The sequence below is a fragment of the Prunus dulcis genome, chromosome 5 (assembly GCF_902201215.1).
Source record: "Prunus dulcis chromosome 5, ALMONDv2, whole genome shotgun sequence".
In the NCBI taxonomy this organism is placed as follows: domain Eukaryota; kingdom Viridiplantae; phylum Streptophyta; class Magnoliopsida; order Rosales; family Rosaceae; genus Prunus; species Prunus dulcis.
This window is the reverse complement of record NC_047654.1, coordinates 13047097-13063892: the sequence shown is the minus strand read 5'-3', so window position 1 is coordinate 13063892 and position 16796 is coordinate 13047097. Positions and strand designations below refer to the sequence as shown.

Sequence of the window (16796 nt, the reverse complement as noted above, 5' to 3'; positions counted from 1 at the left end):
GTGGGAAATGAATCTTCCATTTCCTATCATTTGAAAAATGACATGAAAAGTAATTTTTCCTCAAATTCATTTAGTAAACCAAACAGGACGTTTGTGTCGGAACTCCAAATCCAATAATTCGTGGTCTTGTGGGTACCATAAGTCTATACTCTATATAGACAGTGGCAATAATAATTGTTGGTGTGACAAGTTTTAGTGATGGCGGATGGTTATTAAGTCGCAAGTCGCAATAATGCATTTAATTAAGGAATAAATTGATTCTCCCTCTCTTGGTACTGCAGAAAGCTATGGCGATGGGTCTGTTTGCCCACTTGTGCATTTCCCATCATCTTCTCTTCTTTTCTTTTGCGTTTTTCCCTTTTTGGTTAATGGAATAAATAGTTGCCACCGTATATCATTACATCTTAAGATTAAATGCTAAATTTTTTTTTTTTTTTTTTGGTTGGAATCAAGTTTCATTAATAGAAAGGCAATGTCAATTACATGATAGTGAAACTTATAAAATTGAATCCAAACAAATACTATAGTAAACCCATTAGAAATAAACTCAAACATGAATAAAGTCAGAGCTCAAAACTGACATAAAATCAAAGTCTAAAATTGGCATAAAGTCAGAGACAACCAAAAATAGAAACACTACCAAACGGCAAAGTACCGTTGCCTTTGCCTCCATGAAGACCAAGACATCGCCACCATGACTAATAATGAGTGAAAGAACTACAAGCACACCAAAACAAATACAAAAACTACAAATCTAAAAATCCCTAGCACTACATAAACCGACCATCAAAGACTCATTAACTCCTTCAAAAATGAAACCACCAAAACACCAAGAATCCAAGAACATACCCGGGAAAACACTTCCCAAAGCCAAAGAAACCAACATCCTCAGCAAAGAAGGAGGTGATTAAATGCTACATTTAGTCGTGTAAAGACGGACTAATTTCTAACTGTTGATGTATGTTGATTTTATTGAAAGAGAGACATTTACAGGCAAAGTCAGAAATCACTCACGAGCATTTAGCAAATAATATGGCATCGCGGGTCGGGTCGAAGACTTGTAGTACTTCTCATTTCAGTTTATATGTTTGGTTTTGGACGTAGGAGGCAGTATACTGCACGTATTGTGTATGCCTCTGCGGGTTGATACGGTTGAAAGCTATACAATACGGAACTGCTAATTCCTTTCAATTTCACTTTCATCGTGGGCAAGAGAAGTCTTCGAAGACTCTTCAATTCAATTTCATCATCATGAACCAAACCAAAGAGAAAAATTGGTATCGTCAAACCTTTTATGTTAAGGCAATTGAAATGCATAGTTATTATAATAATTTTGTAAATCTCCCACTTTTATTCAAACATATATATTTTTTTTCAGACGGGTGGAGTGCAATATTTTCTAGTAGAATTGTAAGAAATTACAAATACCATTTGAAAATGAGTCTCATTGTATCGTGTATGGGTGTACAAATTGCACATGGCAACAATGACTAAATCAGATGTTGACAATTACTCCTATCACAAGATAACAATAGGGTTTCTTGGTGTCGTGCGAATTCATAGAATGCGGTATATTCTCTTCCATGCCAACAGTCAAACATTCATAATTTAGTGCTTACAGCAATCAGACCAGAGTTTACAAGGGGGAAATATTACATGACTCAAGAGACAACAGCCTAATGCTAGATGCATACACAACCAGGGGAAAGTTGTTAAGAGCAACAAACTCGGTTTGATCAGTTTATGGTAACAGACGATACAAACGATGAATCAGGCTTCGTATAAAATAAGAATCAAACTCTAGGGCTCCTCAAAATTGATCAAAATTTGGTTCATGTGTGGTTGATGTTTCCTGACCTGCAAATAAGACGGAAAATACAGATATCTGTTAAGGTCTCGCGCTCTTGTATAGTATAGTGTAAAAGAGAAAGTTCAAGTAATTCTTTGCAGGTTCACTCAATTGGATACCAATTTTTCACACAGCATGTGTACATGGACAAACACACCTGCATATGCATATTAGCATTGTAAAAGTAATGCATTAGCAAAGCTATTAGGGACTGCTCATCTAAACAAGAAAATGTGAAGCTCAATAGATTACAAGCCTAATGGTTAATTCTTGAGGCTTCAGGAAAGCTTAAGCAAAATCAATTGAATTTGGGAGATGAGAGAACAGTTCAACAAATGAACGATACATACTTTCACACCAGCCAATGAAAGTAGTTTGTGAGAAGCAATGTAGGCAACATCTGGATTATTTAACTGCTTTTCCACAAAATATATAACTTCAGAGACTCCTGACTGCAAGAAAGAAGGTGTAAGAAGAAAAAATACCAGGTTAGAAAATGGCAACGTGCCTGACTGAATACACAAAATGTAGTTTAAAAGCAATAACAAAAAATGGATTACAATCTCTTTACAAGTTCATTACTAACGAGCAAATTTTTTGGATATTTCTATTACTTTCAGTGGGTTGGGGAGGGACTAGGGAGGGACGTGCAGGCAGGAGGTGGAAATGACACAAGCAAGGGCATGCCATACTCCTATATACTGTCAAATATAACCACAAGAACACATAGTAACAAACCTGAATGATTATTTTGGCACACTCGTTGCAGGGGAACATGGTCACATAAAGCCTCTGCAAAGAAATAGAGAATAAACATTCCTTCAGTACTTTCAGTCACAGCGGGAAAATTTAACAAAATAACCAGGAAAAATTGCCAACAATTATTTAAAACTTGAGATTCCATCTTAGAACTTGAGTTTATATCAGATGCTTCAAAACATCTCAAGCCCAAGTGCCCCGTGATGGTCTTTGGTCAAGTTGGTCAAGCACAACAATTTAGTCGAATTCACACAACACTACTAGGCCTTGGGTAGGTATGGTTTAACTGGGCCAGCAGATTGACATAATACATTCATAGTAAATGAGACTTTGGAAGTGTAACAAACCTGTCCAGCAGGAGAAGCATGGTTGGTGTTTAGGATAGCATTGACTTCAGCATGACAAACATAACTGCAAAAGGTTAGAAAGATTATAAGCAACAACCAGAGTTCCTGATAGAATTCTATAAATCGGCAAAAGGATAAATCAGTAAATCAATGAAGCACAATCATAGGATATGATGTGATGGCTGTGGAAAGAATCAATTTGATTAGAGCACTAGAAAGAAGACAGACATTAAATGTCAACTTCAACATAATTTCAGATTTAATTCTTACGATAAACAGCAGACCACAAATCAGGAATGGAATTTAAGAAAGCACAAAAGCTTACGGATACTTTGTCTCCAAAGGATCCCCAGTTCTGGATTTCTGAATAAGAAAAGAAAGATTCACTAATTAATGCTTACCGTATGATCCAATAATCACATTTTTTCCCTTCAAATTTTTATCAAATAGCATTTACAAACCTTTGCCCAAGGAAGCTTGTCATCCGAACAACCTCTTGGGAACCCATTATACCCAATTCCTGAAGAAAGAGAAATTACCCTGGAAGTCAAAGAGAGCTAAATGTGGAAAAATTCAATGATCATAAAAATCATAGACAATGTAAACCACAAAATAAGAACCATATGACCTCTGAACGTTACAATGTGAAGTAATTAACAATTCCATGTAGAATTCCTTTCAAATAATCTTATCCTCACCTAGAATTACCCCATTTTCACTCACCAAGCATGCTCCAACCTATACACCGCCAATCAATGTCAGTTCTAACGCACCAAGTTCTTATCAGACACAAATTAAGGCACTTCAATACACCTGTCATTGTTGTTACTCACAACAATTATCTTATGATCCTCATTTACTTACAAATTCAATCAACACACATACCAAAAAAGAGCAGAGAATATGACCTGCCTGTTAGGATCTTTGGATCTTTCAGCTGATAAAAATGCAATTGCCATGAAATAATCATCCCATGACAAATATCTGCAATCAAAACCAAAAAATAACATCCAAAAATGAAACAAAACCAATATTAGGGTAACAGTATAACTGAAGAGTAAGCATTTTTGTACAATGTGGTCACTAATTGCTAGTGTACCTGGTACTGAAATAGAACAATCTAAGCAAAATGAAAGGGCTTTATAAAAAATTGGCATTTTTTACACTAACCCTTTGCGTTTTGAGGGGTCAAATGGGCTCTGAGAAGAGTATTTCCTGGGGACGGGGCCGTTTTCAGACGAATCAAGCTTGGTAGACTGCTTTTTAGGGTTTGAAAGTAAGAAGCGGCAAGCGAGCGCAGAGGCCAAGGCCCCGAAAACAGTGGCCGTGGAGACCAGACCGAGCTCGCGAGAGTTCATTGAGCTGAATAGGGAGAAGCTTTGGGGGCACTGCACTGTCACTTTCCCGATAAAATTTCCAGCTTCGAGCTAAGGTGGTAGAAGAAATAGCGGGAAAATGGGATGGAGAGTTGGTAAGTTTGTGTGTGTTTTTTATTATTATTATTAATTTTTTGGAGAAAGGAAGTTTTGTTTAGAAAAAAAGCCCAATCCAATGGTCCTTTCTTTTTGGTGGGCTAAACCTAAGCCCAATCTATCAGCCCATATAACAGAAATTCTTCAATAAGGAAGGTGCAAAAGTGACCTGAAAATTTTCGATATTTGGAGAAGAGGGATTCGATTAGAGATCTCGGATACAGTAGTAAGAATGGTGCAATGTGCTCGGATGAATTTTGACTGTCGTTCGTGTGTGCACATACAACTAATCTTAGTAAAAATCACAAGGATAAATACTTTTAACATCTCAATTATAGTGTAAACCGATTGTGTGTGTGTGCATTCGAGTTCGAGAGACTACCAATCGTTGTTACTTGTGACTTGTTCAACTGTAGGTCCTCCAAAGGAGGACTTTAAATCGCCATTATCTCCCCTGGGACAACTTTATGGTTGATATACATGAAAGAGGTGAGGAGGAGGAAACCAAAAGAAGAAAATTGATGAAGGTCTTAGTTGGAGACCATGATAAATAAATCATTGTCCTAAAGTTGAGTGACCTCCATCACTACCTCAAATGAGGTGGGTTTATTTGGGCAGATCCAAAAAGCTGATAATATAGATTAGGGGCGCACACACACCCTTAAAGCCTTCCCCAATTCCCGAACTTTCACATGCACCTTGCCCACCCAAAAACCTACAACTTTTTCCTTTAAAGTAAAATCTTTCCACACAATTTTTATGGCAGCATCTTAGAGACAAAGAGATACCAACAACCTATGTTTTTGGGGCCTTTCCTTGGTGGGACTATGATGTCCTTGATCCGATTTACATGCGTAAGCAAAAAAATGTTTACTTACCAGCAAGCATTATTTGGGAGAATACTCTTCCACATGAAGTATCAATGCACCCAAATTTTTTAGAAAAATAAAGATTTAATTAGTTTATTTTAGCTGATTTTTATCCACGAAAACACAGAAATCGATTCACTTAAATTGGTTTTCAATTGCCAAATTCAATAGGTAAAACTCAATTAAATTGGTAGATTGAACTTTGTATCCACTTGTTCCTATTTTTAAAAAAATTGTGTTGTCATTTTTTATGTGTCAACTTATGCAATTTGTGGCTCCGCCATTGAAATATTTGTTCATTTTTTCCTTTTACTTATTGGAAGAATTTTTTTGGTAGCAAACGTTTGTGATCATCCTTTTGTCTCCTTCAAACGGTATGTTGACGTGCTTTAAATAGCTTTGGTATAATAGTAGGCAAATGGTACCGTTAATATTTTATGATAAGTAGACAAGTTTTGCAGATTAGAGCAATCAAGTTGAGATGGCCGAGTTGGTCTAAGGCGCCAGATTAAGGTTCTGGTCCGAAAGGGCGTGGGTTCAAATCCCACTCTCAACATTCATTTTACTTTTTTTTTGCAATTATTTTTTCTTGACAATAAGAAAATGATAAAAATACACACACTATGAAAAACTCAAAATAAAACCAAAAAATAATATAACAAAGTTTTATTATATATATATATTTTTGTCAGAAAGTGGAGGAGAAAATTCACAAACATGAATATCATGTACGCTTGAATTCAGGACCACTTGAGATCACGGCGTGAGCCAATCCAACTATTACATGAAAGAACAAATAGAAAAATCCAATAGTAGAATAGATAGCAGCGGGGAGCAAGTTTTGTTTGCTCAACTACAAGCCCAAGATTATCTGATGAACCTCCCAATCAATCACATGATGTTAGATGAAGAAAGGTGAGCGTTGATGGGACCAGTGATCGGACGGTCCAAGTGGCAGGGTCAGAGAGCCAATCATGGTCAGCCCCACACTTTCACTTGGGTGTATGTGTGCCCCTCCCACGTGCCAATCTGCCTGAAGGCGTGAGCTGCTGCTGAGATAAGAAAAGTGGGTCGCTTTTTCGTACAAGAGGGCCGACAACCTTAGGCCTACCATAAAGCTAAAATCCATGCCCAAAATTTTTATTTAAAAAAAAACCGCCCACAACATAAGCAAAAGAAACCCCCAGCGCACGTGCGACTGTAATTATTACGCACCCTTTCATCCTCATCTCCCAAAAAAAGAACAAGTCAAAGAAATTTAATTATGAGAAAAGGAGAAAAAGAGTCCACATGAACACAAAAAAGGCCACTCATAGCCCAATAACGTGATCCGTTATTTTTCCCAGCCTTTGGCTCTCCTTTAAACGGACAGTGTTGAAATCTTCCAATCTGATTTTACCAAAATACCCTTACCCTTAAAGGAGGAGGCAAGTCCTTTTGCATTAAGTCATGGTTTAGAATAACGCCGACTTACCATATATTGATATGTTATGTTATTAGATTGTCAATCAGAATCTAGTATAGTATGAATTGATACGACAAATAAATTATAGTCAAAATTTGTTTTATAACATAGAAAATATTCAAGAATCATATGTCCTCAATTATCTCTAATGTCAATCATCATGCATTATTTGTTATTTTGGTTATTTTCCTTGATTGGTCAATTCCTTCAACTTCTCCCTAGATTGGTTTTTTTGATTTTCTAGATTACCTTTCTTAGTTTCATTGACCCTTTAAATAATCCCCGAATTATTCCAATTTATCTTAGAATTAGCACTATGCAAGGGTACAATGGTAATTTGGGCATGTTTGAGTTGTATATATGTAGCCACAAAGTTTTTGGCATCTCACACAAGCTATTGCCTCAGTCAGCACACCACCTTAGTCACTTCCTCTGTACTCATCAAACCTTTTATTGCTTCCTTTAAAAAAGAAAAAAAAAATCCAATGGAAGGAGGAGATGATCAAAAGGAGTTGCAGCTGCTTCCTTCTCCTCACCTGATGACCTCTTCTTCATCACAGAGGACATCTCGACCGTCGGATTCATCGATAAGGTATCACCGGTCATCGAAGGCAGCGGTGCAGGATGCATTATTGGAAGGGCCTAATTCCCTTGACCTGCAACTGTCAATCAGTGTGAGGCCAATAAGGGCAGCTTCTTCCTCAGATCATTGTGTTGTGTCAAAACCAGTCTGTGATTTTGATGTCTTGAAGCCCAAGACAGCTGGTTGTGTGGAGGCCTTGAAATGGCAAGCAGCTGAGCAAATCAGATTGGCTGCAATGGAAAAGGCCTATGCAGAGAGAGTGAGGGAGCTGACAAGGAGAGAGATGGAATTGGCTCAGTCAGAGTTCACACGTGCAAGGCACATGTGGGAGAGGGCTAGAGAAGAAGTGGAGAAAGCTGAGAGAATGAAGGAGAAGGCAACGCTTCAGATGGACTCTACGTGCATGGAGATCACTTGCCAATCTTGCAGACAAAGGTTTAGGCCTTGAAAAAGGGTCCGTTTGGTTCGCGGATTCGAACAAGATTTTTGTGTATTTCATTCCTCATACCTGAGTATTGGATTGCTGATGGGATTCTTCCTCCATCAAAAACACAATGAAAATAATGAAATATATTTGATGGATATAATAAAATGTGTGGCATGAGATTTGAACTTAATTTGTGATCTGTGTGATATGAATATGTAATGAGCTTCTGCTTGGTTTATCTGAGAGACTCAAACCAAAAGAATACATATGCTGCCGCTAAATTTAGCTTATGCATGTTTCTGTTTGTCTTCCAACTCTGTCAAGCTTGAATCTCAATTTTGTATTTTGCGTAGACAACTTGCAGGTTATAAACACGAGGCCCCAAAAATCCCAGATTGATCATCAGAATCAAATCATGCTTGTGATGGTCTAATATATCTTTCAGTTGGCTTGGCAACAAATCTTCTGGTGTGTTGACTTACTGATAATAATCAATTAATCATATGTTCAGGAACACAAATTAGAATTTTAAGCTAATTGCATTTCACTGAGCCATTATGATTCAAGATTGGGCAAGATTGCATGGAATTCAGAGCAAAGAAAAAGTATGCTAGCTCTGTGATTATTTCTGAGCATATTCAGTCATGGACTTAGTAGCAGTTTCTGAGCATATACAACAAGAAGTTAGCGTGTTGGGTTTTGGGTTTTGGTAGAATAATATATGACACATTGAGAGTACAAGTTACAACTCAGGACTTTATGATAAATAATTATTAAACAAAGAGCACTATACATACAGTTCTTCGCCTATGCGGACGTCTGTTATTACCGTGCGGATGATATTGTAAGTAAGGAAGGAAGCATGGAGAGGTAGTAGAAAATACATAGTGTATCCAAGTCCTGGATTTAGGCTAAGTGCGCAAAGATTACAAATTTCTTAACCTCTATAGAAAACCCAAGTGAAGACAGCTTTGGGGTTATGGCATGGTCAAATGAAATCTGACGTAAAAAGGGTCAAGTTCAGAACCTTGATGTCGATATAGAAAGGCAAATGAATCAGAACAAAAAGGCAACCAATTTCACCAGCAACAAGACATTGTAGCTGGACATCCACTTGTTTTCAACTTCTTAACTTTTGTTCATGAAGCCAAACACCCACTACCCTTGTCTCCGATCCAACACAAAAAGAAACAATTTTTGGATAGGAAGATCATGACCTCTCTCACCAAAAGCTTCTTCAACACCAAAAGCTCAGCTTCATCTGTCTGCAACTTCAACAAATACAATTTAATCAGTCAAAGACACGTATAAATATAAATATAAATATATTTATATATCAACAGGTGCCTACAATAATGCACTGGCTTTTGATTCTTGATGAGGTGAGAGAGCAAGAGCTAGCTAGACACATTTTAGTGGGCACAAAGAATCACAAAGTCTCAAAATTTGGTGGTTCTGAAAAGTGCAAGGAAGGCATGGGAAGAAAAAAAGGGGTAATCTAGATTTGGCTAATTATTTCAAGCCTGATCCTTTATTTGGTTTTCAGAATCTTCTTAAGTGAAGAATCTGATCTAGGATCTGACAGAACACAACGCTTTTGCACTTCTTAACCATTTGGGTTTATTGCTTAAGCTCCCCTATCTCTATATCCAGACATAATTTCACAAAGACAATTATACCATCACTACCCTACACTTTCACTGAGAGAAACTCTCATACAACGTCGGATAACTTTTCACATGTCATTATGTTATTGACTAGGAATAGCAAAACAGTAATATCCCGGTTACAAGTAAGATTTTTTTCCTTTCACTTGTTCACTGTTTGTCCTTTGAAGGAAATAAAAAAGAAGAAAAAAAGATTCCTCTGGGATAAAGTTCTGTTTGCATTGAAGAACCTAAAACAGTCTTTTCTTTTGTGGGTATGAGCATGTCCTAGTGCTAGTGGTTTCATTATCATCCCTTAAAAAAAAAAAAAAAAAAAATTTCCTTTGGTGGTTTCTATATTTACTCTTGTTAAAAAGATCAAAATGCAAAGAAAGATACTAATTAAAGAATTGAATGTACTTGTCGTATAGGAACCCAACAGTTGTTATCATGAGATGCTCTGTGCTGCAAAGTTGGATACCAATGATGGAAGTTCATGGCTCTCATCTTCAGGGCATAAGTTAACAAAAAAGAAATGCCTACACTGGCCATGGTGGAGCCTAATTGATTTAATACATCATGAAATAGTTAAACATTTTTGATGATATTATTTTGAGGTGCCCTGACAAATGACCACCTACATTATGGGTGATGCCTGGTCTTGGATCTCTTATCTGCAGTACCATCAAGGAAATACCAAATACTACCAAATACGAAGGCCATCAATTCTTTGAGAAATTTCAAGAACAAGGATAAAAGATGTAGGGCATGATTCTTGTTGAACCATCAAACTGGCCATTATGACATAACCTTAACATTTGTCTTTTCATATTGTCCACATATGATGGTCTCTTGATGCCCTCTCTTATTTCTGTGCAGTATGATATGTTCAATCACAACCCTAAAACAAACTTACTCTTATCCCATTACTGTTCTATGGAGGATTTTGTAGCCACCACACCCATGACATGACACGACACGAAATTTTTTATATAATTAGTGTAGAGTTCGAAAGAGACGTAACGTACATCAACGATTGTCAATCGCTTATTATACGCGCGCGTCATCGAGTAAGAGTTTCTTGTTTATGACAAAGAAATCTTTTACCGATTTCCTACAGATGAGCAAATAGGGCACTTATCAGAACAAAATGGACTTCACATTTGTACATGTGATAATTTTTATACTGAGTTACACAGATCGTGCAGTATATTATGGTGCACAGAATTGACCTTTTTTATATATATATTTATGATGTGCAGAAGTGAATCAAAATGAAATTCAGAACCAACCATCATTTGTTCAACTGAGAGTTTGCAAAAGATTTGGCAGTGTGTGGTTTGGAGGTACACTATTTGCAACTAAGAGGAGACAAGATAGGGTGGAGTTCATAGTCACATGCAGCATTTCCATTTCATTTCAGTTGGCTTCTAGGATTTGTGGCATAAATATACAGAGAGAAATCTGTGAGTGTGAGTTTTCCAAAAACAATAGGTTAACAAGAGAGAAATATACATTGAATTCAACAAGATTGTTCAGTCAAGTCATCTCCAGAGACCAATCAAGAAAAAAGGCAGCTAACTTTTGTAGGTGGGGAAAGTTTTGAGATGATCATGTGGTGATGGTGGGGTTCCAGTCACACCATGTGGAAATGTGAATCACAAACCATAGCATCTGAACTGGACTGTTTATATACCCTACCACAGAAATCTGAAAATTTTCTCACCAGGCAGTAACAGAAGGATGCAGTCAAAAGCAATTTGATGGGACAATGTGTTTTACAGCAATAAGCTGGAAATTTTACTTGAAGTTGCGCAGACCAATCGATGCACTTGGTTAATATTCTACTGCAAAGTGTGTCACAGCTCTTGAGCTTTAAAAGTTTGGCATTAATCTGAACAGGAATTCTTTGTAACAAAGTACCGACGTGCATCGATATTGTTGATAATGTGTAGATAATATGTTAGTGCCTTTTGTTATTTCAAGATGAAGATTTAAGAAGTCTCATTTATCGTATAAGCTTCAAGCTTTTTTTAGTGAATTTTTTTTTTTTTTTTTTTTTGGGATCGATAAGCGAAGTCACAGTTAAGCCTTTAAACAGCTGGACAAAAAAAAGAGGAACAAATTACGGACCCGTTTCCAGATAGCGTTTTCTATCACGGCTTCACTGTAGCAGGATTTGCTGAGATCGTTTGGAACAAAAAGAGAAAACGCAAAAGCAGGTGTAGCGGCTGTTATACGTTTGCCTCCAAATTCCAAACAAATAGAGGGAGAGAGAGAAGCTGTGTCCATACGACAGTGGAGGAGGGACGATCACAGGTACCCTAACCCTAAAACAAAACCAATCGAAAGATGCCGGAGAAGAATAAGAAGAAGAGGTATGAATTTGAGTACTGCGTGGTTTGCAAGCTGAATCACAACCAAGGCCCGAGCCACAAGTACATACCGGGCCATACCAAGTCCCTCTCTACCTTCCTCTCTCGGTTCCAGGACAAGCTCTCCGACGTCCGCTTCTTTCTCAAAAACCCTACCCCTCTCCGCCCCGAACTCGCCTCTCGCAATCGCCTGTGGTGCTTCTTCTGCGACACCGACATTGACGAGCTAGATAGCTCCTTCGCTTGGTAAGATTTCTATCGCCATGCTTGAATTAGCTTTTCAACTTCTGTTTGTTTGCTGAGAAAACAGAGGAAAATAATGGAACATGTGGAGAATTGCTGTGCAATTTATATAATTTAGAGCTACAAAATCGTGCATTGTGATATATATGACATTGGCCTTACACTTTATTGGTGTTCTTGATTATCAGTAGTAATGCAATTAATCACCTTGCAAGTGCTGAACATCTGAAGAATTTGAAGCATTTTTTGTGGAAATATGGTGGAGGAATGGATCGACTTGATACATTTAGAATATCGGAAGATGACCTTGCTATGGTATGTTTATATAGTATATATGCTTTCAGTTTCATTAATCGTTTATGTCATATGAGGCAGTGGGAGTAAACAGAAAGATTGTAGAATTCTGTGGATTTGTGTTTTCATGTGATTTGTTGAAGAAAGATGGTAGAATAATGAATCTTGTAGTTCCAAAGAAGAGAGTAAACAGAAATTCAAGTCAGTTTTTAGAGTTGAGTCATTAACGTATGGTTATTATCCCTTTGTGGCTGCAGTGGGAGAAGAAGTGCAAATCATTGAAGAATGAAGCTGTGCCCTGCGGGGAAAAATCTCGAGGACCAACGTTTGGACCTTCAAATGATATCCATAATGAACTGAAATATGGAATTATAGATACTTTTGAAAATAATAGTAATTCAAGTTTTTCAAATGGTGTTATGCCTTTACTATATCATACAAATGAGCATCAGGTATCCCATTCAGGACCCCCTCAAGTTACAAATGTTGGCTGCTTTCCTCAAGACGTGGCTACCTCTTCTTTACATGGGGAAACATGTTCTGGTATATATTCCATAAATTCAAAAGGTTTAACCGGTATGCATGTTCTGTTTATATGATATTTGTATCCCTTTGGTTTGTATTTCATAGAAGTTTCTCCCCTGTAGTTAAAAGGCTTATGCTAGTTTTATGATTTCTGCTGTCTGCTTACATCATGAATCAGTTAGCAGCAGTACCCAACATTCTTTTATTTCTAATGGTAGAAAGTGCTCAGCTGATGGTTATTTCAGTAATGAAAGGGTAAGTTTGGTCATATACACTCTTCACCAAAAGCATCCGTTTTCTTGTGGTTGTACTTATATGGTTGTTTGTAACATTGGAAAATTCCAAATGTGTAATTCGTTTGGTGTAGATGAGCGAGGTGTATCAGCATGAAAGAATGACAAAAGGACTGAGCAGTTCTCCGGGTATTAACCTTTGATTTTTTTGATGTTCTGATTCTCCATGCTCCTATTAAGCTGATCATACTGATGCCAAATGTATACATCATTTGAGAAGTGAGCCATCTGTTCTTAGGAATTACAGAAACATTTATATACATCTGTCTCGACTCAATGGCTTAGCGCAGGAGGTTGATAGAGTTATGATTTATTTATTATAGCTGTGCATCCTCATTTAAGGTTCTTTTCTCCAGGTTTTCAGAATCTCACACAAATAACTTCCACGTGTTCTAAAGAGGCTAGTGGAAATGTGCATTCTGGGGCACCTCCTCCTTGGCTTGAAGCAGATGAAGAAATTCAGTTTACTGTTCCACCGAAACCAGCTTCAGGTACCCGTATCTCTCTGTCAAATAAGTCGGGGAAGTCCAAGAAATTGAACCCAAAACGAGTGGGAGCAGCTTGGGCAGAAAGAAGAAAGAGGGAGATGGAGATGGAGAAAAGAGGGGAGATTGTCAAGAGTGACTGTGATGCTAATTGGCTCCCTAATTTTGGTAGAGTGTGGCAATCTGGTAGCCGAAAAGAGTCCAGAAAAGAATTTGAGTTGGAGAAACAAAAATTACCTAAGGTTGAAAGTGAATTTGAGATGCCAATTAAGATACAGCCTTACGTCAGCAAACGGATGGTGAGTTTCATGTTCCCTCTTACTATGTCAGTTTGTTGTAGATTTCAAGATTTTTAAAGCTAGTTATGATAGATGGAAAAATATCTTTATTTAATGTTGTGATACAACATGCATGGTTCTCAATACACGGATGCTATGGCAGTCCCATTTGAATTTCACTAGACATGCAGCAAACTGATGTGAGCTTTCATTTTATTGTTTTTGTAAATAAAATCCATAAAACTTATGCAGACACATTTCAAGAATTACGAAGGCTTAGGCATTTTTAATTGTGTCCCTCTTCATGCAGCGAACAAATGAGAGTGAATGATTGTGCCATGATGGTTATGCAAGTTGATGATAGCTCTGATGACAGACATGTTGGGAGAACCACTGTATATATCTTCAGCTCCCTTGAGTTTGAAGTAGAGATCAAATTGAGCTGGAACTTTTAAGGAAGCCAGGAAGCAAACATGTGAAACTCTGCCCAAAATTGGATGATCAGTTTTTAGGCTGGTGTACAAAATAGAGTTGTAAGTTCAAATGATCATGGCACTCAAATGTATTCAACTTGAATTTTTCTCCATCAAATATATTCAACTTGAAACTTTATCATCATATCTTATGCATGTGGCAAATGAGATCTTCCTTTGGTGACATCAATGGTTAGATCCATCAATAATTATTTCATGTTGAAACACTGTGTCAGTAGTCAGGAATTTCTTTAACTGCAAAAACTATGTCAGCTATGACTAGGACCCCATTAATAGAATTGAGACATTTCGACCAAAAAAGAAAAAGAAAAAGAAAAAAGAAAAAAGAATTGACATTGGTAGGCACTGGATATTCGCCCGCAAATAATGATTCTTATTTACAGAGAAAATAAAGAGGAAGAAGTGATGGGAATCTTTTTTACAAGGACTCTGTACCCCAGGAGAAAGAAAAAGAGCTCCTACTCTATTTTTATGGCTGCAATCTCACAATTTGAAATAACTGTTTTTTCTGTCTGCCATGTTGAGCTGGTTCAGGAAGAACTGTATGGCATCCGGTTTTCCTACTTTTACCATTGCTCTATTGAAAATATCAATAATGAAAGGAGCTTGTTCTTTCTACTTACGCCTCATGGGGGAAAAATAAAAATAATAGTAACAATAGAAGCTATTATATTACTCTATCGTAATGGTTTTGGCAGGGCAAAAATTTGTAGAGTTTGATTGGCCTGTGATCCTAAAGTTCCATAATCTCCCTTTCGAAGAAACCAAGTTCTCATCACACAGAAACTCCCAGGAAAACCACTTCTCAATCATTCGATCTACATCATGCACTACCACATCTGTAATATTCCCATTTCTTGCCATCATACTAGCAGTATAGATTGCTGCCATCCTCCCCGGTTCATCTGGTGTACTGCCGCTTGGTCCGTCCACCACCACCACATCCCATTTAAGCTCATAAACTTCTTGTGGTAAGTTTTTCAATGCAAGTTGACATTTGGATAGTTGGAGTTTTGAGCTAGGTGCACAATCTGGGTTTTCCCTTGCATGCTTGAGCAGTTTGTAAGCCTCTTTTGCAGGTATCTGGTAGTCCACCTGGTAGACTCTGGTGGTGTTGGAATTAGTCTTCAGTGTGCTTATCTTGTTGTGATCGTCCTCTAGAAAGATGGTGGTGCCACCTGCATTGATTGATGAGAGAGATACATACTGGGGATCAATCCCGAAAATGAGGAGGTTGCAGGGAGCTTTCTGCCAAATGAGATTTGACAGAAGGCGGTATTCCTTTTCCCTGAGGCCGGTGACATTGGCAGACACGTTTTTTTCTGATGGAAACTTAGAGCATGTGGAGAGAGGAGAACATGCATCTCCAAGAGCAGTAGGAGGCAAGGCAGTTGAGGCAGGAAATGGAGGGGAAGAAGATGAAGTTGTTATTGCAATTCTAAGAAGTCTGAGTACAGAAATGATTGAAAGGATCAAAACAAGGAAAGGGATGAGTTTCTTTCTGCTAAAGTTCATGTTTTTAGATCCTCTGCAGTGCTTGTGCTGATAAGGTTGATCTAGTTGTGCCTTAAGTGACACCAGGGAAGAGAATCGAACTTGAGGAGTTACAGGAGAGTGACAATGAGGCACTTCTGGGGGCATTTTTTGGTGTTTCTCTTTGCTTTCAGGACCTCCACAGCCAGCCACTATCATATCCTCATTGTAGGGAGATGCGGTGGGGCTCTTGATGATGGAAGCTGTTATGCTGAAAGTCTACTTGGTTGTACCTTCTTGAGTGAGGAAGAAGGAAGGCTTTGCTTTTGTTCCAAGCGTTGCTTTTCTTATATCCACGTGTTTGTTTGTTACCTAATGAAATATTGCATTCCGAGATCGATCTGCTATTTGCTTACCTAAGAAAAAGAGTAACAACAATGAAGGGTTGGTGTTCCAATAATTTCTTTACAACTTTATAAAGAAAATTATATTTTTAAAATAAAAAAATAAACTAAACTTTCACTGTTGGATTGTTTGGTAGTTATGAGTGAAGTTGAAGAAGGTTAGCTAATGTGCGGTTGCTGGGCCACTTTCAAGCTTCAATCATATGACCTTTTTTGTTAGTTATATAATATTCCCCGTTTGATTGCTGGTTTTGATGGCTAGTAGACATTGATGTATAAGGTTTTTTCATGCCAAATGATTTGCTGTTTTACAATCCTTTTGGGGCAGCAATTTTTCTTTAGGGAACAATATTATATAATTAAACTCCCCATAAGATATAGGAAACATCCAATGAATCAAATGTGCCCCTCAATTTGGAAAAGTAGTCACAAAAATGAAGCTCAAGGGGATCAAATTTGGTGTTCTTGACCCAGCCCATCAAGTTCGAACATTAAACCCCGGTCGGAAACCTAGA

The 16796-nt window shown here is 37.7% G+C and overlaps 4 protein-coding genes and 1 non-coding gene across 9 annotated transcripts; 3 read left to right on the top strand and 2 right to left on the bottom strand.

The window, feature by feature from the left end:
* Window positions 1-1584: 1584 nt before the first annotated feature.
* LOC117628261 (deoxycytidylate deaminase) lies at window positions 1585-4412 on the bottom strand. Of its 2 annotated transcripts, XM_034360678.1 has the most exons (10): window positions 4126-4412; window positions 3864-3939; window positions 3654-3693; window positions 3417-3475; window positions 3281-3318; window positions 2956-3019; window positions 2588-2641; window positions 2200-2301; window positions 1969-2006; window positions 1585-1857 (listed from the first exon to the last, which is right to left on the bottom strand). In XM_034360678.1, exons 1-10 carry the CDS (start codon window positions 4311-4313, stop codon window positions 1833-1835), a joined length of 684 nt encoding a protein of 227 aa, XP_034216569.1. In that variant the 5' UTR covers window positions 4314-4412; the 3' UTR covers window positions 1585-1832. The 2 variants fall into 2 exon arrangements, with proteins under 2 accessions (XP_034216569.1, XP_034216570.1); XM_034360679.1 differs by lacking the exon at window positions 1969-2006.
* Window positions 4413-5771: 1359 nt separating this feature from the next.
* On the top strand, window positions 5772-5852 carry TRNAL-AAG. Its single transcript has one exon. It is a non-coding gene; the product is annotated as a tRNA-Leu (tRNA).
* Window positions 5853-7166: 1314 nt separating this feature from the next.
* Window positions 7167-7961, top strand: LOC117628446 (protein indeterminate-domain 14). The gene has a single exon (XM_034360905.1). It carries the CDS (start codon window positions 7247-7249, stop codon window positions 7790-7792), a length of 546 nt encoding a protein of 181 aa, XP_034216796.1. The 5' UTR covers window positions 7167-7246; the 3' UTR covers window positions 7793-7961.
* A 3533-nt stretch (window positions 7962-11494) lies between these two features.
* LOC117628006 (TITAN-like protein) lies at window positions 11495-14530 on the top strand. 4 transcript variants are annotated; one of them, XM_034360346.1, is made up of 7 exons: window positions 11495-12038; window positions 12227-12350; window positions 12587-12905; window positions 13033-13109; window positions 13222-13276; window positions 13504-13931; window positions 14221-14530. In XM_034360346.1, exons 1-7 carry the CDS (start codon window positions 11770-11772, stop codon window positions 14239-14241), a joined length of 1293 nt encoding a protein of 430 aa, XP_034216237.1. In that variant the 5' UTR covers window positions 11495-11769; the 3' UTR covers window positions 14242-14530. The 4 variants fall into 4 exon arrangements, with proteins under 4 accessions (XP_034216237.1, XP_034216235.1, XP_034216238.1 ...); XM_034360344.1 differs by having other exon boundaries at window positions 11496-12038; window positions 12224-12350; XM_034360347.1 differs by having other exon boundaries at window positions 11497-12038; window positions 12224-12350; window positions 12587-12872.
* Window positions 14531-14656: 126 nt separating this feature from the next.
* On the bottom strand, window positions 14657-16407 carry LOC117628007 (glucuronoxylan 4-O-methyltransferase 1). Its single transcript, XM_034360349.1, has one exon. It carries the CDS (start codon window positions 16094-16096, stop codon window positions 15077-15079), a length of 1020 nt encoding a protein of 339 aa, XP_034216240.1. The 5' UTR covers window positions 16097-16407; the 3' UTR covers window positions 14657-15076.
* Between the last annotated feature and the right edge of the window lie 389 nt (window positions 16408-16796).

Coding starts and splice junctions, on each gene's coding strand:
- LOC117628261 (XM_034360678.1), bottom strand. CDS start 4,313: ATGAACTCTCGCGAGCTCGGTCTGGTCTCCACGGCCACTGTTTTCGGG. Junction 2,642..2,955: donor ATGCTTCTCCTGCTGGACAG/GTTTGTTACACT, acceptor ATTTCTTTGCAG/AGGCTTTATGTGACCATGTT. Junction 2,007..2,199: donor TTTCATTGGCTGGTGTGAAA/GTATGTATCGTT, acceptor ATGCATATGCAG/GTGTGTTTGTCCATGTACAC.
- LOC117628007 (XM_034360349.1), bottom strand. CDS start 16,096: ATGATAGTGGCTGGCTGTGGAGGTCCTGAAAGCAAAGAGAAACACCAA.
- LOC117628006 (XM_034360344.1), top strand. CDS start 11,770: ATGCCGGAGAAGAATAAGAAGAAGAGGTATGAATTTGAGTACTGCGTG. Junction 12,351..12,586: donor CGGAAGATGACCTTGCTATG/GTATGTTTATAT, acceptor TTGTGGCTGCAG/TGGGAGAAGAAGTGCAAATC. Junction 13,110..13,221: donor GTTATTTCAGTAATGAAAGG/GTAAGTTTGGTC, acceptor CGTTTGGTGTAG/ATGAGCGAGGTGTATCAGCA.
- LOC117628446 (XM_034360905.1), top strand. CDS start 7,247: ATGGAAGGAGGAGATGATCAAAAGGAGTTGCAGCTGCTTCCTTCTCCT.